The sequence below is a fragment of the Cygnus atratus genome, chromosome 21 (genome assembly GCF_013377495.2).
Source record: "Cygnus atratus isolate AKBS03 ecotype Queensland, Australia chromosome 21, CAtr_DNAZoo_HiC_assembly, whole genome shotgun sequence".
NCBI classification, from domain to species: Eukaryota; Metazoa; Chordata; class Aves; order Anseriformes; family Anatidae; genus Cygnus; species Cygnus atratus.
Genome location: NC_066382.1, coordinates 7,794,052 through 7,817,984, shown reverse-complemented (window position 1 = coordinate 7,817,984; position 23,933 = coordinate 7,794,052). Strand labels below are relative to the sequence as shown.

Genomic DNA, 23,933 nt, shown 5'->3' with positions numbered 1-23,933 from the left:
CCCCACGCTGTCCCCACGCGTCCCCACGTCCCCGTGGCCAGGCACAGAGGTGCCCCCCGCCCCCCCCCCCCCCCGCCCCGTATTCCCGTGCTGCCCCCCGGGTGTCCCCAGCTGTCCCCGTGCCCCCACGTCCCCATGCGCCCCCGCGTGCACGCGCGGCGCTGCCCCGGTTTCACCCCCCCCCCACCCCGAGCCCCGTGGGCGCGTGCCCCGGTCCCCCCCGTGGGCGCGTGCCCCGGCGGCCCCGCCCAGCAAGCGGGGCGGGCCCGGGGCCGGGGCCGGGACCGGGGCGGCGGCGGCGCGGAGCGGGACGGAGCGGGACGGAGCGGAGCGGGGCGATGGGGCCGCCGGTGCCCGCCGCGCTGGGCGCCCTGCTGCTGCTGGGTGCCCTCGGAGTGAGTCTGGGGGCGGCGGGGAGCGGGGCCGGGTGGGAGCGGGGGCCCCCCCCCCCCACCGCGTACCGGGTCCGGGGGTCGGGGTCCCCCCCCGTGCCCTGTCCCGTGGAGGAATTCGGGTGTCCCCCCCCCCCCCTCCCCCGTGCGCTGTGCCCCCCGAGGCTGGGGACGCCGTCCTCACCGCCCCGTCCCGCCGAGGAGTTGGGGACCCCACCCCCCCCCCCCCGCACCCCACGCGCAACCAGGGACGTGGGGAAGACGCTGCAACGATGGGGGGGGGGCAGCAGCCTGCCCCGACCCCTGTGGCACTGGGGTCCCCCATGGACCGGGGGGAGTTGGGGTCCCCCCTGGGGCTGTGGGGTCCCCCTGCCCCATCCCTGGCCCCGTCAGGGAGCCGGGGTCACCCATGGAGCGGGGGCGCGTGGGGTCCCCATGCCTTGTCCCCGAGGGAACTGGGGTCTCCCGTGGATGGGGGGATTGGAGACGGGGACCCCCACCACCCTGCCCCGTCCTGTCTGGGAATTGGGGTCCCCCGGCCTTTGGGGTCCCCACCATCCCCCAGAGCAAGCAGGGGGTCAGGCCATGACCCCGTGGGACCCCGTAGGTCCCATGGAGGACACGTGTGGGGGCGCATCCTGCTTTTGGGGTGCTGCGCCCCCCCAGGACCCCCCCATCCCCCTCTCCCGCCCTGGCTAAATTTAAAGGGTGACAGGCAGCACCCGGCAGCCTGTAAAAATAGCGCTCCCGAAATACCCCCGGGGGCTGGGGGGGCCACCAGCCATGGGGGGGTTACCTGGGGGGGTCCCTTGGGTACCCCCAGGGGGTTCAGGGTGCAGGCTGGGGCTGCTGTGATAGGGCTGGGCCTGGTCCCCAAATCTGGGGGGGGGGGGGTCCCAAAGTGTGGAGCTGGGTGGGTTCCACCGGGTGCCGTGGGGCCCCCACCCGTGCCGGGGGGGGGCAGACGGGTGGTTTGGGGCTGGGACGCTGCCCGGGGTGGAGAACAGAGGGGCCTTTCTGCTCGGGGCCATGCTGGCAGGGCTGTGCCCCCCCCCACCCCCCCCGCCTCCACAGGGCAGAGGGGTGACAAGGCTGGGGGGGAGGCTCTGGCTTTGCACCCCCTGAGCCCCGCTGCCACTGTGCGGGCGAGGGGGGTCTGGGGACAGCGGTGGCACCCTGATGGGGGGGGCACCAACCGTGCCCGGGACACCCAGGAATGTGCCAGGGTGGGGGTGTGGGGGGGGCACCAGCCCTATGGCACCATGGCGTCAGGGCCAGTACCCCCACCCCATTAGGGGGGGTTTGGGGGCTTGGGGGTGCCCCCCCCAAAGTGTCCCGCGCTGGGAAGGGTTAAGGCGGGCGCGGGGAGAGGTCAGGGCAGGAATGTGCGATAGCATCGGGCCTGGGGGCAGGGGCGGGCGGGGGGGGGGGTGGCGCGGCGGGGCACACACACGCGTGTGCATGCACAGACACACACGTGTGCCCCCCGGCTGCGCGCATGCCATGCCACGGGGTGGGGGGGGGTGCTGGCACCCGCATGGCTTGCGCGCACCCCTGTGCCGTGCCACGCTCGCACACTTGGGCTCGCACACGAATGTGTGTGCCGCTGCGTGCGCTTGCACGCCTGTGTGCGAGTGTGGGTATGAGCGTGCTTTAAGGGATGGCTCTGCACGTGTGGGGCCTTCAGCCTCGCGCCACGCTGCTGGGGACCCCCGGGGACCCCCCGGGCGCCGCCACCGCCGCACGTGGCCCCGCGCGCTCCGGGCGCGCTTCGCCCCTGCCCCGTCACCGGCTCCTGCCGCGGCCGAACTCTCCCATCGCCAAAGATGGCCTGGCCCGGAGGAGGCCGGGGAGGAGGAGGAGGAGGAGGAGGAGGAGGCCGCCCGCCTGCCTGGGTCGGCCGCCAGCCCGGCGTGCCAGCGCGCCCGGTCCCCTCGCGTTCCCTCTGCCCCGAAACGCGGCCATTCGGGATAAATTAGGCAATGCAGAGCGGGGAGGAATGTGCCCGGGGGGGGGCACCCTGCTCCCCCCCTCCCCCCCCCCCGCTCCCCCTCTCCTTCAGCGGGGTTCGGGCCCCCCCAGCCAACACTCCCACCCTGCAGCTGTTTTTGCCCCCAAATCACTGGGGGTGGGGTGGGTCGGGGGGGGTCAGGCAGCTGCTGGTGTCCCCGGGGGCATCCCCGCCAGCTGCGGCGGCACGGGGGGGTGCACCCCCTCCAACCCCCCCCCAGCCCACAGGCGCTCAGCACCGCAGCCGGGTGCCCTTGGCCGGGGAGGCCGGCGGGCAGAGGAAGCCGGGGGGGGGGAAACACCTTTTGGCTTGGAGAGCTCCGGCCTTGGGGAAACAATGGGGCTGGGGGGGGGCGGCTATTAATAACCCCCCCGGTTATTATTCCTGGCCCCTCCACGGCCGGGGCTTCCTGCGCGCCGAGGCGGTGCGTCACCCCGCGCTTCCTCCTCTTCCTCGCCCGGACGCCGCGGTGCAAAGGGGCGGGGGGGGGCACATCCATAGGGTGGGGGGGTGGGTTGATGGGGGGGCCCTCTGCGGTTCGGGGCGTCGAGCGAAGCCGCACGTGGCGCCGGCGGACGTGACAGTGGGGTGGTGCTTCCTCCTCTTCCCCCTCCTCCTCCTCCTCCTCCTCCTCCTCCTCCTCCAGCCGGTGCTGCGGAGCCGGGGGCCCCCGCGCCCCATTTCCCCGGTCCCAACGGAGGCCGGGACAGGATTTGGGCCAGCGAGTGGAAAATGTGAGCGGCGGTGTCCGGCCAGGCGCTCTGCCCTGCCGGGTGAACCGGGCGCCCGGGTGCCGCAGCCGGGGCTGCTTCCGGTAACCCGAGATGGGCCCGGGCCCCCCCCGCACCCCCCGCGCCCCGCTGGCGCCCGGCCCCGCCACCGGACAGCTGGGCTGGGGCGGCCGGGGGGGGGTCCGTGCCCGCCAGGCCCCACTGCGTGGGGGCGGTGGTGGCAGAGCACCCGCAAGCTCAGTGCACGTGTGGGGAGCAGCGGCAGAGCACCCTGACACCTGCAGCATGTTTGGGGGTGCGGGGGGGGTGATGGCAGAGCACCCACCCCCTCGGTGCATGTGTGGCAGTGGAGCACCCACAAGCTCGGTGCATGCACGGGGGCACCAGCAGTGTACCCCCCCCCTCAATGCACGTGTGAGGAGCAGCAGCAGAGCACCCGCAGGCTTGGTGCGTGTGGGGGGGGCACCAGCAGAGCACCCCCAAACTCCATGCATGCATGGAGGGGGGAGCAGCAGCAGAGCACTCACCAGCTCAGTGCATGCCTGGGGGACCTCCCCTTGTGCCTCAGTTTCCCCCATTGCACCCGCTATGCCATAGCAGCCAAGGCCAGCAGCGGCACCTGCGGGGCGTCCCCTCCCGCAGCCGAGTTATTTTGGGGTGCCCGCTGTCTGTGCGGTGGGGGGGACGCCATGATTCCCACCCATTGTGCGGGCGAGCGGGTAAATCCCCCCGGGCTCCGCGCCGGCCCCCAGCGCCTGCTTAATCCGCCCGCGCTTGTTTGCACAGCAAAGTGCTGCCCCGACGGATTCCTCCTCGCCAGCCTGCACGGGCGCCAGTGGGGGGGGGGGGGGGCGGCCCTCATCCCCCCCCCCCCGGCGCCGTGGGCACCACGCTGGGTGCTGGGGGCACCCAAGGGGGCAGCAGGGGGCAGCTGGCAGGGTGCTGGTGCCCATGCGCATGTGCACACAAGGGCGTTGCAGTTGCAGGGTGTGGGTGCACAGTGCTGTGTCGCTGTGCACACGTGTCCCTGTGTCGGTGCGTGCGTGAGGTTGTGCAAATGCACATGCAAGCAGCCCTGTGTCAGTGCACACACGTGTCCCCGTGTCGGTGCACACACATGTCCTTGTGTTGGTGTGCTCATGTGTCCCTGTGTCATTGTGCGCGTGTCCCTGTGTCCGTGCACACGTGACCTTGTGTCCCTGCACTCGTGTAGCAGTGTGAGGGTGTGCACATAGCACCATGTCGCTGTGCATGCGTGTCCCTGTGTCGGTGCAAATGCACACGCAGGCACCCGTGTGTTGCTGTGCACACATCCCTGCGTTGGCACGCGCGTGGCAGTGCAAGTGCATGTACGTGCCCCATGTCGCTGCACTTGTGGTGGTGCAAATGCACACGCAGACATCCCCGTGTCGCCACGCACACGTGTCCTTGTGTCAGTGTGCACGTGCAGCAGTGCAGATGCACTCGCATGGCACCACACTGCCGTGCACACACATGCACGAGCCGGCATGCACACGCAGTGGTGTGGATGCACATTCCCAGCCACACGCCGCTGTGCACGGAGCACTCACCCCCGTGTCAGCACACGCGCAGCGGTGAAAGCGCCTGTGCACGGCCCCCTGCCACGGTGCACACGCATCCCCCCGCCGCGCACAACCCGGGTGCAGCTGCACACGCGTGTGTCCCTGCGCTGGGGCCGTGCCGGGCGCAGGAATGCGGTGGGTGGGCGGCGGGGGGGGGCGAGATGAGCTCATCCCCCCCCCGCTCCCCCCCCCAGCCGCGCCGGCCGTGACTCCACCGCCCAGCTATGCAGCCCCGGCCCTGCCAGCAGCCCCGGGGCGGGGGAGCCCCGGTGACGTGGCCCGGCGGTGATGGCCGTGTGTCCCCCCGCCTCCAGGTGACCCACGGTGCCAGGGGCCTGGCCGAGACCACGTTCCCTGAGGACACGGTGGCCGACCGCGTCGGCGGCGCGCGGGGGCGGCGGTACTACGCCCAGCTCTCCGATGACGAGGACCTGCTGGCAGACGAGGCGTCCGGGGGTAACGTGGCACGGGGTGGCACTGGTGGACGCACACACACACACGGGGCCGCATGGTCCCTGCGTGCCCCCGAGGGCTCACGGTGTTGCTCTCGCAGATGGCAGCGGGGAGTACGGCAGCGGTGACATCCTGCTGGTGGCCAGGGGCACCCCGGCGCCCGGCGTCGGGCTGGCACCCACCGGTAAGGGGACGCCGCTGGGTGGCACCGGCGCCCACGGGACACCGCGCTCCTCCGCGCTGCGCTCAAGCTCTGTCTCTTCTCCATCCTCTCTGCTCTCCTTCCTCCTCCTCCTCCTCCTCGGCGGGCAGCGCCCGTGCCCCCGCCGGTGGGCATGGTGGTGGCCGAGCCCGAGGATGACCCCCCGCTGAGTAAGTGCCACTTCTCGTGACTCCCCCCGGCGCCTTCTGACTCTTTCCCAGTGCCGTGGGCTGGTTTCCTTCAGTGGCGGGGGGCTGGCTGATGCGGGGGTGTGCTGCTGGGGATGGGGGTACCTGGGGGGTATTTTCAGGGGTGCCAACACCCTCTTCACCCCCGCAGTTTATTTCCGGGCGCTGGTGAACTTCACCCACAGCATCGACTACAGCCCTCGGCTGGAGGATGCCAACTCGGAGGAGTTTCGGGAGGTCTCGGAGGCCGTGGTGGATACTGTGAGTGGGGGGCACCAGGGGGCACCCCCAGCCCAGGTTTTGGTGGGGGTCACCCAAGGGTGCGCCCTCACCCCAGTGCTTCCCCTCCATCAGCTGGAGTCAGAGTATTACAAGATCCCCGGGGACCAAATGGTCAACGTGGTGTTCATCAAGTGAGTGGGGGCACGGGGGGCAGCGGGGAGGTTTGGGGGTGCAGGGGAGGTTTGGGGAGGCTTGGGGTGCAGGGGAGGCTTGGGGTACAAGGGAGGCTCAGGAGGGATGGGAAGGTTTGAGGTGCAGGGGAAGTTTGGTGGGGTATGGGGAGGTTGGGGGACATGGGGATATTTGGGGTGCAGGGGAGGTTTGGGAGGGTGGAGAGGTTTTGGGGTGCAGGGAAGTTTGGGGGCACAGGGAGGTCTGGGGATGAGATGCTTTGGGGAGTGCAGAGGAGGTTTGGGGGCATGAGAAGTTTCGGGGTGCAAGGGAGGTACAGGGTGCAGGGGAGGTTTTGGGGGAGCAGGAAGTTTTGGGGGTGCAGGGCGTTGGGGTGGGGGGCATTGGGGCACTGTCCCCCTGCCCTCAGGGAGCTGGAGGGCAGCGTCTTCGTGGAGCTGGACGTGGGCTCGGAGGGCAACGGGGACGAGGCGCAGATCGGGGCCGTGCTGCGGGACGTGGTGGCTGCCGGCTCCATCGCCTCCTTCGTCACCTCGCCCGTCGGCTTCCAGTTCCGGCGCCTGGGGGCTGGTGAGCACCGGGGGGGCACAGAACACCCCCCCGCTCCATACCCCAACTGTGGGGCCACTGGGGACAGCACGGGGTCCTGCGTGCCAGCACGCCTTGAGCCCCCCCATTTTTTGCCATTCACGTTGTGATATCTGAGGGCGGGTGACGGGGGGGGGGACAGGACACAGGACACCCCCCCTGACTGTGACCCCCCCCCGTGCAGTGACGCCTCACCTGCGCCCCTGCACCGCCCTGGAGTTCTCCTGCGGCAGCGGCGAGTGCATCGCCCACGAGTACCGCTGCGACCGTCGCCCCGACTGCCACGATGCCTCGGATGAGCAGGGCTGCGGTGAGCCCCCCCCGGCCACCTCCCCGGCACGCCCCGCGCCCCCCAGCACGGCCCGGCCCGCCACCACCCGCCCGCTGGTCACCGTCCCCGCCACCACCCGCCGCCCCCCGCCACCCAAAGCCGGGTGCCGGCCGGCCGAGGCCACCTGCGCGGACGGGCGCTGCGTGCCCCGCGACTACCTCTGTGACGGCGAGCGCGACTGCGCCGATGGCAGCGACGAGGAGGACTGCGGTGAGTTACCAGAGGGGTGGTGGCGGTGGCGGTGGCATCCCGGGGCGGGTGCTGACACCCTGCCCCCCCCCCAGGCACCCCGTCGCCCTGCGAGCCCAACGAGTTCAAGTGCCGCAACGGGCACTGCGCCCTGAAGCTGTGGCGCTGCGACGGGGACAACGACTGCGGGGACGGCTCAGATGAGACCGACTGCCGTGAGTGTGGCTGGGAGCGGTGGGGACGCGCGGTGACACGGCTCCGGCTGATGGCTGCTGTCCCTTGCAGCCACCAAGGCACCCGGCGCGGCGTGCGGGCCGGACCAGTTCAGCTGCGTGGCCAGCGGGACCTGCATCCCTGCCAGCTACCACTGCGACGAGGAGCCCGACTGCCCCGACCGCTCCGACGAGGTTGGCTGCAGTAAGTGGCACCGGGGGACATGGGGACACCGGGGAGGGGCTGGGGACACCGTGCCGTGGCACCGTGCTGGGGACGCTGCACCCAAGCTGGGGGGCGCGGTGATGGGGACGCTGCGCTGCTGGGCACGGCTGGGAGCCGGTGTTGGGGACGCTGCGCCCAAGCTGTGGCACGGCTGGGGACACTGATGCGGCACCGTGCTGGGTGCTGCGCTGGGACACTGCGTCCCTCAGGTGGGGCTGGGGACCCTGTGCTGGTGACGCTGTGCCGTGGCACAGTGCTTGGCTCTGTGCTAGGACAGTGCGCCCACCTGGGCTGGGGACCCCGTGCCCAAGCCGCGCCGGGCTGGGGACACTGCCACCCAAGTGGGGTGGGGGTCCCTGGGCTGGGGACCCCGTGCCCAAGCCGTGCCATGCTGGGGTCCCTGTGCCGTGCCACCCAGCGTGGTGCCATGGAACGCCGCGTCCCCTGCGCTGGGCGGGGGACCCTGCGGCGCGGCACCGTGCTGGGACGCTGGGGTCCCCGCAGCCGGGGGCTGGGGGGGTGCCGGGCGCAGGGGGTGACGCGCGCCCCGCAGTGCCGCCGCAGGTGGTGACGCCGCCGCGGGAGTCGGTGCAGGCGGTGCCGGGGCAGACGGTGAGCTTCACCTGCGCCGCCACCGGCGTGCCCACCCCCATCATCACCTGGCGCCTCAACTGGGGGAACATCCCCCCCAGCCGCAGGTGGGTGGGGCCGCGGGAGGGGCGGGGCCACCGGGTGGGCGGGGCAGCGGGAGGGGCGGGGCCAAGGGATGGGGTGAGGTCAAGGGGGGACATCTCCCTGTGGGGCTTGTGTGTGGGCGGGGCTTACAGGAGGGGCGTGGCCAATGGTGGGCGGGGCTTGCGGTTAGGGGAGGGGCCTGCACGGGCGGGGCTCGCGCAAGGGGCGGGGCTGTGGGGTGGGAGGGGCTTGTGGGGGCGGGGCTCGGCAAGGGGCGGGGCCTGCCGCAGGTGGGGGCTTTGCAAAGGTGAGTGGTGGGGGCGGGGCTTCTGCTGGGGGCGGGGCTTGCAGCAAGCAGCAGGGCTGTGCCCAAGGCTGGTCCTCGCACTGGGCGGTGTGGTGTGCCGGGCGTGCACTGAGCGTGCCGGGCACCAAGCGTGTCATGCACCGAGCGTGTCATGCACCAGGTGTGTTGTGCACCAGGTGTGTTGTGCACCGAGTGTGTCATGCACCAGGTGTGTCATGCACCATGCACGCCAGGCACCGAGCGTGCCAGGCACCAAGCATGCCGTGCACCAAGGATGCTGTGCACCGAGCACGCTGTGCACCGAGTGTGCAGTGCAGTGAGCGTGCTGTGCACTGAGCGCGCCATGTGCCAAGCACGCCGTGCACTGAGCGCGCGGTGCCGTGAGCGTGCGGTGCAGTGAGCGTGCCGTGCAGGGTGTCCATCGTGAGCGAGGGCGGGCAGGGCACGCTGACCATCCGGGACGTGAAGGAGGCCGACCAGGGCGCCTACACCTGCGAGGCCATCAACACCCGCGGCATGGTCTTCGGCATCCCCGACAGCGTCCTCACCGTCACCCCCCGCCCCGGTGAGCGTCCCCAGCTGCCGCCACCTCCCCGTCCTGCGCCCCTGTCCCTGCGCCCTCACCTGATCCCCTCCCCGTCCCCGCAGGTCCCTGCCCCGAGGGCCACTTCCAGGTGACGGGCACATCCCGCTGCCTGCCCTGCTTCTGCTTCGGCGTCACCACCGCCTGCCGTGCCACTGCCCGCCACCGCCACCGCCTGCATCTGCGCTTCGACCGCCCCGATGACTTCAAGGGTAAGTCGCAGGGACAGGGGGACAGAGCGCAGGGAGGGGGGCGACACACAGGGCTGAGCCTCTCCCCACAGGTGTCAACGTGACGGTGCCATCAACTCCGTCCCTGCCGGCGCTTGCAGCCACCCAGCTGCACGTGGACGTGGCCACCGAGGAGTTCCAGCTCCTGGACCTGTCCCGGCGCTTCCTGGCTCTCGACGCTTTCTGGGCACTGCCGGCCCCCTTCCTGGGTGACAAGGTGACCGTGGGGCAGCGGCAGGGCTGGGGACACCCCGGCACAGCCGCTGACACCGCGCTGCCCTTGCCAGGTGGACGCTTATGGCGGGGCGCTGAGCTATGGCGTGCGCTACCGACTGGGCCGGGGGCCCCCCGAGCCAGCCCCCCGCCCTGACGTGCTGCTGCGGGGCCGGGGCCGCCAGCTCCAGGCGCGCGCTGGGGACACCCAGCCCGACGTCCTCAACCGCCGCCGCATCCCCTTCACCGAGGTGGGTACGCTGGGGACGGGCGCTGAAGGGTGCTGACGGATGCTGGTGGCACCCTGGGGTGATGCCGGCGCTCACCGTCCCCACAGGACAACTGGGAGGACGAGACGGGCGCCCCGGTGAGCCGGGAGCTGCTGCTGATGGTGCTGCAGGAGCTGGAGGGCATCTTGGTGCGGGCGGTGTATGACGGGCGCATGGCCAGCGTGGGGCTCAGCGACGTGGCCATGGATATCACCAGTCCTGGGGACACCAGCTTGGCACCTGCCGGGGACGTCGAGGAGTGCAGGTGAGCGGCGGTGACTTGCGGGCACTGGCAAAGCAACGCACCCACCGGTGTGGTGCCACCAGCGCAGTGCCACCATCATGGTGCCACTGTGGGGGTGCCACCGTCACACCGCTGTGTCCCCAGGTGCCCCGTGGGCTACACAGGGCTGTCGTGCCAGCGGTGCGCCGCCAATTTCGAGCGGGTGCCGCAGGGACCCTACCTGGGGACCTGCTCGGGCTGCAGCTGCCACGGCCACTCCAGCACCTGCGACCAGGTCTTTGGGCACTGCCTGGTAAGGATGGGGACATGGGGACAGGGGACATGGGGCCAGGGGCTCATCCACAAGGCAGTGCCACCAACCCCTGTGCTGTCCCCACAGAACTGCCAGCACAACACAGAGGGTCCCCAGTGTGAGAAGTGCAAACCTGGCTTCTTTGGCGACGCCACGCAGGGCACGGCCACCGCCTGCCGCCCCTGCCCCTGCCCCTACACCGAGCCAGCCCGCAGGTGGGTGCTGCCCTGGGTGGTTTGGGGGGGACTGGTGGCACATTACGGCCCCACGTCACCGTCCCCTCGCCCGCAGGTTCTCCGAGTCGTGCTTCCTGGACACGGATGGCCAGGCCACCTGCGATGCCTGCGCCCCCGGCTATGCTGGCCGCCGCTGCGAGAGGTGGGTGGGCAGGGGCTGGTGAAACGCGGGCTGCGAGCGTGGGCCCCCCGGCCCCCTCCCATGGGCCCCTGTCCTCATCCTCCCCCAGGTGCGCCCCAGGCTATGAGGGAGACCCCATCCAGCCAGGTGGCAAGTGCACCCGCATCGGTGAGTGCTGCCCGGTGTCCCCCCGCACCCCCCCGGCTCTGCCCGTTCCTCACCCTCTCTCCCTGCAGGCCAGGAGCTCGTCAAGTGCGATGCACGCGGGGGCAAGGACGCGGTGGGTGGCACGTGCCGCTGCAAGGTGGGTGTCTGCCTGCCCCGAACCCGCAGCACCCGGGCTGGTCCCTGCAGCACCCAGCCCTGTCCCCCGTGGCACCCAGTTCATTTTCCCCAGCACCCAGTTCCCCACGGCATCCCTGTGGCACCCAGTCCAATTCCCCAGGGTTTTCCAGTCCTCCCATAGCCCCCAGTTTGTCAGTCCTCCTGGCACCTGGGTTTCCAGTCCCCTGCAGCACCCAGTTTCCCCGTCCCCACAGCACCCGTTTTCCCAGTCCCTGTCCCCTCTTGCAGCCCAACGTGACGGGGCGGCAGTGTGATGAGTGCGCGGCTGGGACCTTCCACCTGAGCGACGCCAACCCCGATGGCTGCCTCAAGTGCTTCTGCATGGGCGTCTCGCGGCAGTGCGCCAGCTCCTCCTGGAGCCGTGACCAGGTACCCTGCGCCGCGCTGTGTTGTGCTGTGCCATGTTGTGCAGTGCCATGTCATGCCGTGCCATGTTGTGCCGTGTAATGTTGTACCGTGCCGTGTAAAGTTGCACCGTGCTGTGCCATGCTGTGCTGTGCCATGTTGTGCCATGCAGTGTTGTACTTTGCCATGCTGTGTTGTGCTGTGCCATGCTTCACCGTGCCATGCCAAGTTGTGCTGTGCCCCGTTGTGCCACGCCAAGTTGTGCTGTACCATGTTGTGCCATGCAATGTCGCACTGTGCCGTGTTGTGCTGTGCCATGTTGTGCCATGCGATGTCACACTGTGCCCTGTTGTGCCACATAATGTTTCATTGTGCCGTGCTGTGTAGTGCTGTGCCATGTTGCAGCGTGCCATACGAAGCTGTGCTGTGTTATGGCATGCCATGTTGCACCGTGTCTTGCCACATTGTGTTACACCGTGTTGCACCACGCCATGCCATTTGTGCCTTGCTGTGTCATGCGATGTGATGGTGCACCATGCCATGCTGTGCCATGCCACGTTGTGCTGTGCTGTGCCATGCTGTGCTGTGCCATGGTGCACCATGCTCTGCCATGTTGTGCTGTGCCATGTTGTGCACTGCCAAGCAGCGCCGTACCGTGTCCCATGCCCCTGTCCCCCACCTCTGCAGGTCCGTGTCACTGCTGAGGAGGTGTCGCCACTGCACCTGACCAACCTGGCAGGCACGGGGACGATGATCAAAGGCTCACGCTTCGCTGCCCCACGGGAGCTCGTCTTCTCCGACTTCTACACACTGCCCCGTGATGTCTACTTCTGGGTTCTGCCCACATCCTTCACCGGAGACAAGGTGCCGTGGTGGGGACGGAGGGGACAGCAGGGTGTCCACGAGCCCGGCTGAGCCCTGTCCCCGTGCAGGTGACATCGTATGGGGGCGAGCTGCAGTACACGGTGACGCACCATGCGCCAGCAGATGCCCAGCCGCTGCAGCGCCAGCCTGACGTCCTGCTGCAAGGCAACGGCATCTTCCTGGAGCACTTCTCTGATGCCACCCCTGCGCCCGGTGTCCCCACCACCGTCACCGTGCCCTTCCGCGAGGTGAGAGCTGGCGTCCCCCTGGGGTGGGTGCTGGGGCTCTGGGGACACAATGGTCACCCCGGGGCTGTGCCCGCAGCACGCTTGGCGCCGGGCGGACGGGCGCGATGCCACCCGGGAGCACCTCCTGATGGCCCTGGCCGACATCGATGTCCTCATGATCCGCGCATCCTACACAGACCAACCGATGGAGAGCAGGTACCGGGGCGGCGTGACACTGGCTGGGGACAGGGGACACGCGGGCAGGGCGGTGGGGATATCCTGTCTTGCCCTGCAGGCTCGCTGATGTCCGCCTGGACGTGGCCGTGCCCCACGCCACCGGCCGGCCACCGGCGCTGGAGGTGGAGGACTGTGCCTGCCCCCCCGGCTACCGTGGCCCCTCCTGCCAGGTGAGCCCCCCCCCGTCCCCATGGCTCTGGGGACATGGCCGGTGGCCGACACTTGTCCCTGTCCCCACAGGACTGCGACGTGGGCTACACCCGCAGCACCAGCGGGCTCTACCTGGGCACCTGCGAGCGCTGCCAGTGCCATGGGCATGCCGACGAGTGCCATCCTGAGACAGGCGAGTGCCAGGTGAGCCCGGCGCTGGCATGGGGACAGCGTGGGGGGCACGGTGGGGACCCCCTCGCCGTGCCAGCATCTCCCTCTCCCCCCAACACCAGGGCTGCCGGGACCACACGGAGGGCACACAGTGTGACAAGTGCCAGCCTGGCTACTACGGCGATGCCACCCATGGCACCCCGGGCGACTGCCGGCCCTGCCCCTGCCAAGGGCCCCACACCGACACCCAGTAGGTGCCCCCCACCTCCTCCCCGTGACCCCGGGGGCCACCAGCTGGGGCTCACCCATCGCCCTGCCCTCCCCTCTCCCATCCAGGAGCTGCTTCGAGGACACGGACGGGCAGCCCACGTGCAGCGCCTGTGCCCCGGGACACAGCGGGCGCCTCTGCGAGAGGTGCTGGGGATGCTGGGGTGGCGGTGGGGTGGCAGGGGGTTTGGGGACCCCCCCTCATCGGCTTGTTTCATGCCCCCTCAAAGGTGCTCACCTGGCTACGTGGGGGACCCGCTGCGGGGAGAGCCGTGCCGAGGTGAGTGTCCTGGGGTGGGGACAACGCGGTGTTCTCTGTTGGGATTGGGGTTCCCACCTAACCGCTGCCCCCCCGTGTGACACCCCCAGAGCCAGGGGCCACCGGTGACCAGTGCCAGTGCAACCTGCAGGGCAGCATCGGCGAGCAGTGTGACGCCAGCGGGCTGTGCCAGTGCAAGGTGAGCCCTGTCCCCATGCCGTGCCGTGTCCCCACATCGGTGGTGGGGGCGTACAAAACCACAGCGTAACCCTCCCTGTCCCCTGCAGGCCAACGTGGAGGGTCCCCACTGCGCGACCTGCCGCCCCCACCACTTCCACCTGAGCGCCGTAAACCCAGCGGGCTGCCTGCCCTGCTTCTGCATGGGCATCGTCCAGCACTGCGCCAGCACCTCCTACTCCCGCGACACGGTGAGTCCCCGTCCCCACGGGTCCCCGCGGTCCCCCGGTGTCCCCAGGCCACTCACCCGCCCTGCCCCGCAGGTCCGGACGCCCTTCGGCCCCGGGAGCTGGCAGGGCTTCGCGCTGGTGAACCGGCAGCGCAGCACCCGCGTGGCCACCGGCTTCAGTGTAGAGATGGGCACCGCGGGGCCACAGCTCACCTACGGGCGCTTCGGGGAGCTGTCCCCTGAGTCCTACTACTGGCAGCTGCCCCAGCCCTACCAGGGGGACAAGGTAACGGCCGGCACCCAGGGGTGCCCCCTCCTCGGGGCGCCCCTTGGGACCCCCAGCTCCATGGGCACCCCTGGGTGCTCGCCCCGGCACGGTTAGCAGGGGGAGGTGGATGCAGGCTCCCAGTGCCTCCTGCTTCCTCCCCCATTCCTTTTCTCTTCTCCCTTTCTCTCTTCCCTTTTCCTTTTCACTTTTCCTTTTATTTTCATTTTTTTTCTTCTTATCCGTTCTCTTCCCTTTTAATTTTCCTTCTTCTTCTTAATTTTTCCCTTCCTCTTCTACCTTTTTCTTTTCCTCTTCCCTTTTCCTTTCCTCCTTTTCCTTGCCTTTCCCCTTCCCCTTTTGTCTTTCCCCTTCCCCTTTCTTTTCCCTTTTCTTTTCCATTTTCTTTTCCATTTCCTTCTCTTCTTCCCTTTTCCCTTTTCCCTTTTCCTTTTTCCCTTTTTCCTTTTCCCTTTTCTTCTGTTTCCTTTTCCCTTTTTCCCTTTTTCCCTTTTTTCTTTTTTCCTTCCTTTCCCTTCCCCCTTCCCCTTTCCCTTCCCCTGCCTGTTCCCTCCTTTCCATCCCCTTCCTCCCTTCCCCCCCAACCTCCCCAGACCCCCAGCTCCCCAGAGGCCTTTCCCCAGGGCCAACCCTCAGGTCCCTGCAGGGCAGCACCCGGGGGGGTCCCCACACATGCACCGGGCCCCCCCCATTCCCACCTCCCCTTTTCCCACCCGCAGGTGGGCTCCTACGGTGGGAGGCTCCGCTACACCCTCACCTACACCCCAGGGGGCCGGGGGGCCCCTCTGCCCGACGCCGACATCCAGATCACGGTAGGGGGGTGACAGTTTGGGGGGGGTTGGGGACGGGGTACGGCAGCGGGACCCCCCTGACCACCCTGTATCCGCAGGGCAACGACATCACGCTGGTGGCATACCAGCCCGACCTGCCCCCCGGCACACCGCACGCCTTTGAGATCGTTTTTCGGGAGGTAGGAGCGGGCACCTGCCTTTGGTCCCTGGCACCTGGCACCCCTGGCACCTGGGGGTGGGTGCCGAGTTGGTGCCCCCCCCCCCTAACAGCACCTCCCTGCTCTCAGCAATACTGGCAGCGGCCAGATGGGCAGCCGGCCACGCGGGAGCATCTCCTGATGGCGCTGGCCGACCTGGACGAGATCCTGATCCGCGCCACCTACTCGACCAGCATGGCCGCATCCAGCATCGCCGGTGTCAGCATGGACGTGGCCGTGCCCCCCCGGCCTGGCCTCCCCCCGGCGCTGGAGGTGGAGGAGTGCCGCTGCCCCCCCGGCTACCGTGGCCTCTCCTGCCAGGTGAGCCGGCCCCTGGGTGGCGTGCTCCGGGTCTGTGGGGAGGTGTGGGGGGGTCATGGTGCTGAGCCCCCCCCCATCCCTGCTCCTTCTTGCAGGACTGTGCCCCTGGCTACACGCGCACCGGGGGGGGGCTGTACCTGGGGCACTGCGAGCTCTGTGAGTGCAACGGCCACTCGGAGACCTGCCACCCCGAGAGCGGCCTCTGCTCCGTAAGTCCCCCTGGGGGGGTCATGGCGCCCTGCGGCTTTTTGGGGTGCTGGGGCCACCTCCCAGCGCCATGCACCCCCATTCTGCTGCCCCCCCCAACTCCAGGGCTGCTTGCACAACACAGCGGGGGACTTCTGTGACCAGTGCGCGCCCGGCTTCTACGGGGATGCCACCGCCGGCACCCCTGAGGACTGCCAGCCCTGCGCCTGCCCCCTTGTGCACCCTGAAAACCAGTGAGTGTTTGTAGGGGCTTAGAGGGGGGGGAGGCGCCAGGAGGGAATGGTCCCCGATGCTTCCCTGTCCCCCCAGGTTCTCGCGGACCTGCGAGAGTTTGGGAGGCGGCGGGTACCGCTGCACCGCCTGCGCGCCAGGCTATGCCGGGCAGTACTGCGAGCGGTGAGTGGTGCGGGGGCACCGCGATGTTGTCAAACCCTCGCCCTGACATCCCCATCTCATTGTCGTCCCCATATCCCTGCCCCAACATCCTCACTGCAATATCATCACCCCCATATCCTCACTCTTATGTCCCCGTCCCAACATCCTCACCCCAACGTTCCCACCCTGATATCCCCACCCCAACATCCTCCCCCCGACCTCCCCCCTACAACACCCCCAGTATCTTCAGCTGATAGCCCCATCCCCATATTCCCACTCCAGTATCATCACCCCAATATCCTCACCCCAACATCCCCATCTCGATATCTCTACCCCTATATACTCACTCCGATGTCATCACCCCCATATCCCCATCCCAACATCCTCACCCTGATATCCCCGTCTTGATGTCTTCCCCATATCGCCCCTCCAGTATCATCACCTCAACATTCCCTTCCCAATATCCTACCCATATCCTCCCCACAATGTCTCCACCCCGATATCCTTACCCCAACATCCTCATCTCGATACCTCCACCCCTATATACCCACCCCAATGTCATCACCCCCATATCCCCATCCCGATATCTCCACCTCCATATCTCCACCCCAACTTCTCCATCCTGTTACCTCCACTCCAACTTCCGCACCCCGATATTCCCACCCCAATATCTCACCCCAACACCCCCCCACATCCTCACCCTGTGCTCCCCCCGCAGGTGTGCTCCTGGCTACGTGGGGGACCCCAGCGTGCGGGGCCAGACATGCGTGCCGCAGGGCTCGCCGCCCCCTCTCGTGGTGCGCGTGCACCCGCCACGCACAGCGGTGCCGCAGGGCAGCCCGGTGACGCTGCGCTGCCAGGCCAGCGGGAACCCCCCCTTCTACTACCACTGGTCGCGGGAGGACGGGCGGCCCCTGCCCAGCAGCGCCCAGAGCCAGCGGCAAGGTAGGGGGCTGGGGACGGGGACGGGGATGGGGATGGGGACTGGGACACCGGGGTCTCACCCACCCCACACCGCCAGGCGAGGAGCTGCACTTCGCCAGCATCCAGCCCGCCGAGGCCGGCGTCTATGTGTGCTCCTGCCGCAACCTGCAGCACAGCAACACCAGCCGGGCCGAAGTCATCGTCACCGGTAGGGCACGGTGGTGGCGGTGGGGGGATGGCAGGCGACGGGGCAGGGGACGGGGCTCAGCCCTCTCATCTCGGTGCAGAGACACCCACCAAGCCCATCACTGTCACCGTGGAGGAGAAGAGGGTGCAGCGGGTGAAGCCCGGGGCCGATGTCACCTTCATCTGTACAGCCAAGAGCAAGGTGAGCCAGGGGGGGCCTGCGGGCACCCTTGGGTGCTCACTACATCGCTTGGGCACCCCTGGGTGCTCTCTGGGTTGTGCAGGGCACATGGGTACTCTTGGGTGTCCACATTACCACACAGGCCCCATAGCCACCCACGTGGGACACACAGACACCCCTGGGTGCCTACCTGGACCTGCAGGGTGCAGGGTCACCCCTGGGTGCCCACCAGGCCACGAAGGTCATACAGAAGCCCCTGTGCACCCATGCAGCAGTGCATGGCACCCAGACACCCCTGGGTGCCCACCTGGGCATTGGGACACCTTTAGGTGCCCACCCATCTCCATGCGGATGCCCACCCAGACCCACAGGACCCACGGACACCCCTGGGTGCCCATCAGGCCCTTCCTCACCACCCTCTTCCCCCTCGCCCCCCAGTCACCCGCCTACACCCTGGTGTGGACACGCCAGAACCATGGGACGCTGCCGTCGCGCGCCATGGACTTCAACGGCATCCTGACCATCCGCAACGTGCAGCCTGAGGACGCCGGCGTCTACGTCTGCACCGGCTCCAACATGCTGGACATGGACGAGGGCACGGCCACACTCTACGTCCAGGGTGCGTTCCCAAGCCTGGGGGGCACCGGATGCTCTGCACCCCCAAACTGGCAGGGGTTGAGCCGCAGGGACCCCGAGCGTTGTTTCGGTGTTGGCGCGGGTGAAAGCTTCTTCTGGAAAACCCGGCTCCATTGAGGAGTCCAGACGCCGGGGTGATGGGCTCGCATGCCCCAACTTTAAACTTGACCCCCACTTTTGCAGCCCCTTCGAAGACCCAGATGTTTTATGGACCTGTTGAGTTTATGGAGGGGCACAGACCCGGTAAGTCACCAGGGGGACATCTTGTGGGGGGGCCACACACACCCCCTGCCCGCTGCATGCCGGGGCTCCACCGCGCACCCTGCGCCACACCACCCCCCTGCTTCGTGCCACCCCTTGGGGACAGCACCGGGGGTGGCGCTGGCACACTCTGAACCCCGCCACGTGTCACCGCAGCCGCCACCGCCACCGCCCCCACCGCCACCGTGGAGCCGGCGCAGCTGAGCGTGGCACCGGGGCAGCCGGCCGAATTCCGCTGCGTGGCCACCGGCAGCCCTGCGCCCACCCTCGAGTGGCTCGGTAGGTGCTCGCCACACGCGGGGACCTGGGGACCGGGATGGGGGACGTGGCAGGGGTGACGTGGTGCCCTGTCCCCGCAGGCGCGCTGCCACCACGGGCAGTCGCCCACGGTGGGATTCTGCGGTTCGGCGCCGTCGAGCCATCCGACCAGGGGCACTACATGTGCCGCGCGCGCAGCAGCGCCGGCCAGCACACGGCGCGGGGTTTCCTCCATGTGCAAGGTGAGCGTTGTCCCCCGACATCCCCGATGTCCCCGTCCCGGTGCTAGCACTGACCCCTACTGACCCCTGCTGCCTGCAGGCGCTGGTGAGCCCCAGGTGCAGGTGAGCCCAGAGCGGACGGAGGTGCAGGAGGGCTCCACAGTGCGGCTGTACTGCCGGGTGTCGGGGTCACCCACTGCCACCATCTCCTGGGAGAAGCAGGGGGGCTCCCTGCCACCACAGGTGAGCCGGGCATGAGCACCCATGGGTGCTCCCCTGGGGTGGTGGCATGTCTTGGGTGCCGCTCACCCCATCCTCATGCCGCAGTCCCGCTCTGAGCGCACCGACATCGCCACGCTGCTCATTCCCTCCATCACGGTGGCCGATGGTGGCATCTACCTCTGCGTGGGCACCAGCGCCGCCGGCACAGCCCGCGCCAGCATCGAGGTGGTGGTGGTGCCAGGTGAGGGTTAGGGACGCACCACTGGCGTTTGGGGATGGTTTTTGGGGCACCCTGGGTGCCTGCCAGAGCTGCAGCCTGCCCCACTTCCCGCAGGGGCCGTGCCGCCCGTCCGCATCGAGTCCTCGTCCCCCTCTGTCACCGAGGGACAGACCCTGGACCTCAACTGCGTGGTGGCAGGATCAGGCCACGTCACCGTCACCTGGTACAAGCGCGGCGGCTCCCTGCCCGCCGGCCACCAGGTAGGGCACGGGCAGCGGGGGAGTCACCCCAAATCCTGCCCTGTCCCCCTCTCTCTGACACCGATGTGTCGCCACCAGGTGTCGGGGTCCCGTCTTCGCGTCCCCCACATCACGGCGGCTGATTCGGGCGAGTACGTGTGCCGGGTGAACTTGGGAGCCACCGTCCGGGAGGCGTCTGTCATCGTCACCGTTGTGTCCAGCTCCGGGCTGTCCTACGGTGAGGCCAGGCTCAGTGCTGCGGGTTGCCGCGGGTGGCCTTGGGTGGCGTGCCATCTCCCTGCCATCGCTCCGTCCTCCTTCCCAGGGCCACCAGGCTCGGGTGGCACAGCCCCCGTCAGGATCGAGGCGTCCTCCTCCACCGTGGCCGAGGGACAGACCCTGGACCTCAACTGTGTCATTGCTAGCCCCGCGCAGGCCACCGTCACCTGGTACAAGCGCGGCGGGTCCCTGCCAGCCAGGCACCAGGTAGGGGACACGGAGGGCTCCGTGTCCAGCGTGCAGACGGTTGGGGTTGACCCATGGCCCCGTGCAAGGCCACATGGCTACGTGCAAGCCCAGATGGCCCTGTGCAAATCCAAACAGCCCTGTGCAAGCTTGAGTGGTCCTGGGCAAGCACAAATGGCATTTGGGCAAGCCAAAATGGTCCTGTGCAAGCTCAAGTGTCCCTATGCAAGGCCAGATGGTGTCCAGGCAAGCTTGAGTGGCCACGTGCAAATTCAAGTTGTCCTGGGCAAGCCCAAACGGTGCTTGTGCAAGCCCAGATGTCTCCATGCAAGCTAATGTGGCTCCTTGCAAGCGCAGATGTCCCCATGCAAGCCAAGTGCCCCTGGGCAAGCCAGAGTGGCCCCATGCAAGCCCAGGTGGCCCCGTGCAAGCCCCATCAGCCCCACGCAGGCTTTAACGTCCCCGTGTTCCCTCCTGCAGGTGTCCGGCTCCCGGCTGCGGCTGCTGCAGGTGACGGCAGCTGACTCGGGCGAGTACGTGTGCCGGGTGAGCAGCGGGGCCACCACCAAGGAAGCCACTGTCGTGGTGACGATCCAGCCCAGCAGGGCTGGCTCCTACCGTGAGTGGGGACTGGGGGGTGGCACTATCCATGGGCTGTCCCCATGTGCTGCGGCACTGAGATGGCTCTAACGTGCTCTTGCCAGCGGGGCCCAGCTGTTGTCACAGTGTCACTTTCCTGTCTTGGTCCCCAGCCCCAGGTGGCACAATGCCACTGCACATCGAGTCCTCGTCCTCCACCGTGACTGAGGGACAGACCCTGGACCTCAACTGTGTCATCGCCAGCCCTGCGCAGGCCACTGTCACCTGGTACAAGCGCAGCGGGTCCCTGCCAGCCAGGCACCAGGTAGGGGACACAGGGGGCTCTGTGCCCAGGGTGCAGACAGTTGGGATTGACCCATGGCCCCGTGTGTGCCTCTATGTCCCATGCAAGCTGAGGTGGCCCCATGCAAGCCCAGTGACCCCTGTGCAATGCCAAGCAGCCCTGTGCAAGCCCACGTGCTCCCACGCAACCTCTGATGGCCCCATGCAAGCTCTGGTGGCCCCATGCAATGCCACAGGGCCCCATGCAAGCCCAAATGGCAACCAGGCAAGCTCAAGTGGACACATGCAAGCTTGAGTGGTCCTGTGCAAGCCCATGCAAGCCAAAGCAGCACTATGCAAGCCCAGATGGCCCCGTGCAAGCCCCATCAGCCCCATGCAGGCTTCAATGTCCCCGTGTCCCCTCCCGCAGGTGTCCGGCTCCCGGCTGCGGCTGCTGCAGGTGACAGCAGCCGACTCAGGCGAGTACGTGTGCCGGGTGAGCAGCGGGGCCACCACCAAGGAAGCCACCATTGTGGTGAAGATCCAGCCCAGCACGGCCGGCTCCTACCGTGAGTGGGGACCAGGCAGGGGCGGGGACGTTCTCCACAGGCAGGTGACGCTCCCTGGAGCAGCCACCCATGGGTGTGCCCATCCCGGTCCCGCTGTCACCAGGGTCTGTGCCCAGGCCCAGTGCTGTGTTTGGGGACAGCCCTGTGTGCACATCCGCAGGGGTGTGGAGCTGCCATCCGGCGATGCAGCGGGCGCCCGGTGGGGAGGGAAGGGGATGGACCCCCAAAGCGTCCCCAGCAGCTGGGAGCAAGGCACAGCCCAAGTCCCGCTCCTGGTGGCTTGCCAGGCTCCTGGTGGCTTGCCAGGCTCCTGGTGTCCCACGGTGGGACACGTGGTGGTGGCGAATCTGGTCTCTCACTGTGCCATCTCCATCCCCAGCCCTGGGCGGAACAACGCCCCTGCGCATCGAGTCCTCGTCTTCCACCGTGGCCGAGGGACAAACCCTGGACCTCAACTGTGTCATCGCCAGCCCCGCGCAGGCCACTGTCACCTGGTACAAGCGCGGCGGGTCTCTGCCATCCAGGCACCAGGTAGGGGACACGGAGGGCTCTGTGTCCAGTGTGCGGATGGTTGGGGTTGACCCATGGCCCCGTGCAAGGCCACATGGCTGCGTGCAAGCTGATGTGGCTCCATGCAAGTGCAGATGTCCCCATGCAAGCCAAGTGCCCCTGAGCAAGCCCAAGTGGCCCCGTGCAAGCCCCATCAGCCCCACGCAGGCTTTAACGTCCCCGTGTTCCCTCCCACAGGTGTCCGGCTCCCGGCTGCGGCTGCTGCAGGTGACAGCAGCCGACTCAGGCGAGTACGTGTGCCGGGTGAGCAGCGGGGCCACCACCAAGGAAGCCACCATTGTGGTGAAGATCCAGCCCAGCACGGCCGGCTCCTACCGTGAGTGGGGACCAGGCAGGGACAGGGCCCCATGGGACCATGTCACTCCACGTCCCCATGGGGTGACCCTGCCGTCCTGGTCCCCAGCCTCTGGTGTCACCCCCCCGGTGCGCATCGAGTCCTCCTCCTCCTCTGTGGCCGAGGGACAGACCCTGGACCTCGACTGCATCGTGGCCGGCCAGGGCCAGGCCACCATCACGTGGTACAAGCGCGAGGGGTCCCTGCCCGCCAGACACCAGGTAGGTGGGGACACGGAAGGAGCATTTGGGGACAGAAAGAAGGGTTTTTGGGGTGCCAAAGGGTGTGCGTTCCCCATCCCACGTGTGTCCCCCACAGGTGTCGGGCACCCGCCTGCGCATCCCCCAGGTGTCCGCAGCTGACTCGGGCGAGTACGTGTGCCGAGTGACCACGGGTGGCATCACGCACGAGACGTCCCTCATTGTCACCATCCAGACCGGCGCTGGCTCCTCTTACGGTACTGGGGACGGGGACAGCAGGGGGACACTGGGACACGATGGGGGGCGGCTGCACGCTGACCCTGCCACCCCGCAGCTGTGGGTGTCACACCACCCGTGAGGATTGAGACCTCGTCCGCTGCTGTGACCGAAGGACAGACACTGGACCTCAACTGCATGGTGGCCGGGCAGGGCCACCCCCACGTCACCTGGTACCGGCGGGGGGGGGCTCTGCCCCCCAACAGCCAGGTAGGGCACAAGGAGCTGGTGTCACTGTGCAGGGCTCAGCCCCGGACCCTGCCCAGTCCCCGCTCTCGGTGCTGATGTGTCCCCATGTGTCCCCTCGCAGGTGTCGGGCACCCACCTGCGCCTTGTCCAGGTGTCAGTGGCTGATTCGGGAGAGTACGTGTGCCGGGTCACCCTGGGGAGCACCACACAGGAGGCATCTGTCATCGTCACCGTTCCCAGCAGCGCTGGCACCTACTACTGTGAGTGCGAGTGAGAGGGCAGTGCTTGGGGACGGGCATGTGCCATCACGGTGCCAAATGTCCCCGTTCCCTGTCCCCAGCCCCCAGCGCCTCCCAGCCTGTCCGCATCGAGTCCTCGTCCTCCGCCATCGCCGAGGGACAGACCCTGGACCTCAACTGTGTGGTGGCAGGATCTGGCCCCACCACCGTCACCTGGTACAAGCGCGGTGGCTCCTTGCCTGCCGGCCACCAGGTAGAGTGCATGCAGCAGGGGGGGTCACCCCAAATCCTGACCTCCAGTACCAATATGTCCCCCCCCGTGTCCCCCACAGGTGTCGGGCACGCGCCTGCGCATCCCCCAGGTGTCCGCGGCCGACTCGGGCGAGTACGTGTGCCGGGTGACCACGGGTGGCGTCACGCAGGAGACGTCCCTTGTCGTCACCATCGATGATGGCGCCAACCCCTCCCACCGTGAGTGCCACGCTGTGGCTGGGGACATGGGGACCGTGCTGGTTCCTGGTGCTGGGGGGCGCCTTACCCTTAACTCTGCCCGTGCAGCCGCCGGCGTCATGCCACCCATCCGCATCGAGTCCTCGGCGTCCTCCATCACCGAGGGACAGACCCTGGACCTCGACTGCATTGTGGCTGGCCAGGGCCAGGCCACCATCACCTGGTACAAGCGTGGGGGATCCCTGCCCGCCAAGCACCAGGTAGGGGGGGATGTGGTGGGACAGGGGCCGGTGG

The 23,933-nt window shown here is 68.4% G+C and overlaps 1 protein-coding gene across 1 annotated transcript in view; it reads left to right on the top strand.

Annotated features, from left to right (window-relative positions):
• The first annotated feature begins 338 nt into the window (after positions 1-338).
• The window catches only part of HSPG2 (heparan sulfate proteoglycan 2), a 36,386-nt gene continuing 12,791 nt past the window's right edge, over positions 339-23,933 (top strand). The window contains exons 1-63 of the mRNA XM_050714868.1: positions 339-395; positions 5,032-5,173; positions 5,271-5,354; positions 5,483-5,542; positions 5,712-5,821; positions 5,915-5,973; positions 6,384-6,544; positions 6,747-7,103; positions 7,178-7,297; positions 7,368-7,499; positions 8,074-8,218; positions 8,916-9,067; positions 9,151-9,297; positions 9,369-9,532; positions 9,603-9,779; positions 9,866-10,062; positions 10,186-10,333; positions 10,421-10,548; positions 10,625-10,711; positions 10,800-10,858; positions 10,927-10,994; positions 11,264-11,404; positions 12,068-12,244; positions 12,313-12,492; positions 12,569-12,687; positions 12,767-12,878; positions 12,949-13,062; positions 13,152-13,279; positions 13,366-13,443; positions 13,527-13,576; positions 13,666-13,754; positions 13,843-13,983; positions 14,056-14,247; positions 14,967-15,059; positions 15,137-15,217; positions 15,326-15,556; positions 15,652-15,765; positions 15,869-15,996; positions 16,073-16,159; positions 16,857-17,083; positions 17,160-17,270; positions 17,350-17,450; positions 17,868-18,048; positions 18,249-18,308; positions 18,483-18,605; positions 18,686-18,826; positions 18,906-19,048; positions 19,133-19,268; positions 19,362-19,507; positions 19,586-19,724; positions 19,812-19,972; positions 20,432-20,570; positions 20,704-20,855; positions 21,243-21,381; positions 21,761-21,912; positions 22,129-22,267; positions 22,355-22,506; positions 22,604-22,742; positions 22,820-22,971; positions 23,072-23,210; positions 23,291-23,442; positions 23,522-23,660; positions 23,748-23,899. Coding sequence (XP_050570825.1) covers positions 339-395; positions 5,032-5,173; positions 5,271-5,354; positions 5,483-5,542; positions 5,712-5,821; positions 5,915-5,973; positions 6,384-6,544; positions 6,747-7,103; positions 7,178-7,297; positions 7,368-7,499; positions 8,074-8,218; positions 8,916-9,067; positions 9,151-9,297; positions 9,369-9,532; positions 9,603-9,779; positions 9,866-10,062; positions 10,186-10,333; positions 10,421-10,548; positions 10,625-10,711; positions 10,800-10,858; positions 10,927-10,994; positions 11,264-11,404; positions 12,068-12,244; positions 12,313-12,492; positions 12,569-12,687; positions 12,767-12,878; positions 12,949-13,062; positions 13,152-13,279; positions 13,366-13,443; positions 13,527-13,576; positions 13,666-13,754; positions 13,843-13,983; positions 14,056-14,247; positions 14,967-15,059; positions 15,137-15,217; positions 15,326-15,556; positions 15,652-15,765; positions 15,869-15,996; positions 16,073-16,159; positions 16,857-17,083; positions 17,160-17,270; positions 17,350-17,450; positions 17,868-18,048; positions 18,249-18,308; positions 18,483-18,605; positions 18,686-18,826; positions 18,906-19,048; positions 19,133-19,268; positions 19,362-19,507; positions 19,586-19,724; positions 19,812-19,972; positions 20,432-20,570; positions 20,704-20,855; positions 21,243-21,381; positions 21,761-21,912; positions 22,129-22,267; positions 22,355-22,506; positions 22,604-22,742; positions 22,820-22,971; positions 23,072-23,210; positions 23,291-23,442; positions 23,522-23,660; positions 23,748-23,899 — 8,424 coding nt within the window. The remainder of the gene's footprint in view (positions 396-5,031; positions 5,174-5,270; positions 5,355-5,482; positions 5,543-5,711; positions 5,822-5,914; positions 5,974-6,383; positions 6,545-6,746; positions 7,104-7,177; positions 7,298-7,367; positions 7,500-8,073; positions 8,219-8,915; positions 9,068-9,150; positions 9,298-9,368; positions 9,533-9,602; positions 9,780-9,865; positions 10,063-10,185; positions 10,334-10,420; positions 10,549-10,624; positions 10,712-10,799; positions 10,859-10,926; positions 10,995-11,263; positions 11,405-12,067; positions 12,245-12,312; positions 12,493-12,568; positions 12,688-12,766; positions 12,879-12,948; positions 13,063-13,151; positions 13,280-13,365; positions 13,444-13,526; positions 13,577-13,665; positions 13,755-13,842; positions 13,984-14,055; positions 14,248-14,966; positions 15,060-15,136; positions 15,218-15,325; positions 15,557-15,651; positions 15,766-15,868; positions 15,997-16,072; positions 16,160-16,856; positions 17,084-17,159; positions 17,271-17,349; positions 17,451-17,867; positions 18,049-18,248; positions 18,309-18,482; positions 18,606-18,685; positions 18,827-18,905; positions 19,049-19,132; positions 19,269-19,361; positions 19,508-19,585; positions 19,725-19,811; positions 19,973-20,431; positions 20,571-20,703; positions 20,856-21,242; positions 21,382-21,760; positions 21,913-22,128; positions 22,268-22,354; positions 22,507-22,603; positions 22,743-22,819; positions 22,972-23,071; positions 23,211-23,290; positions 23,443-23,521; positions 23,661-23,747; positions 23,900-23,933) is intronic.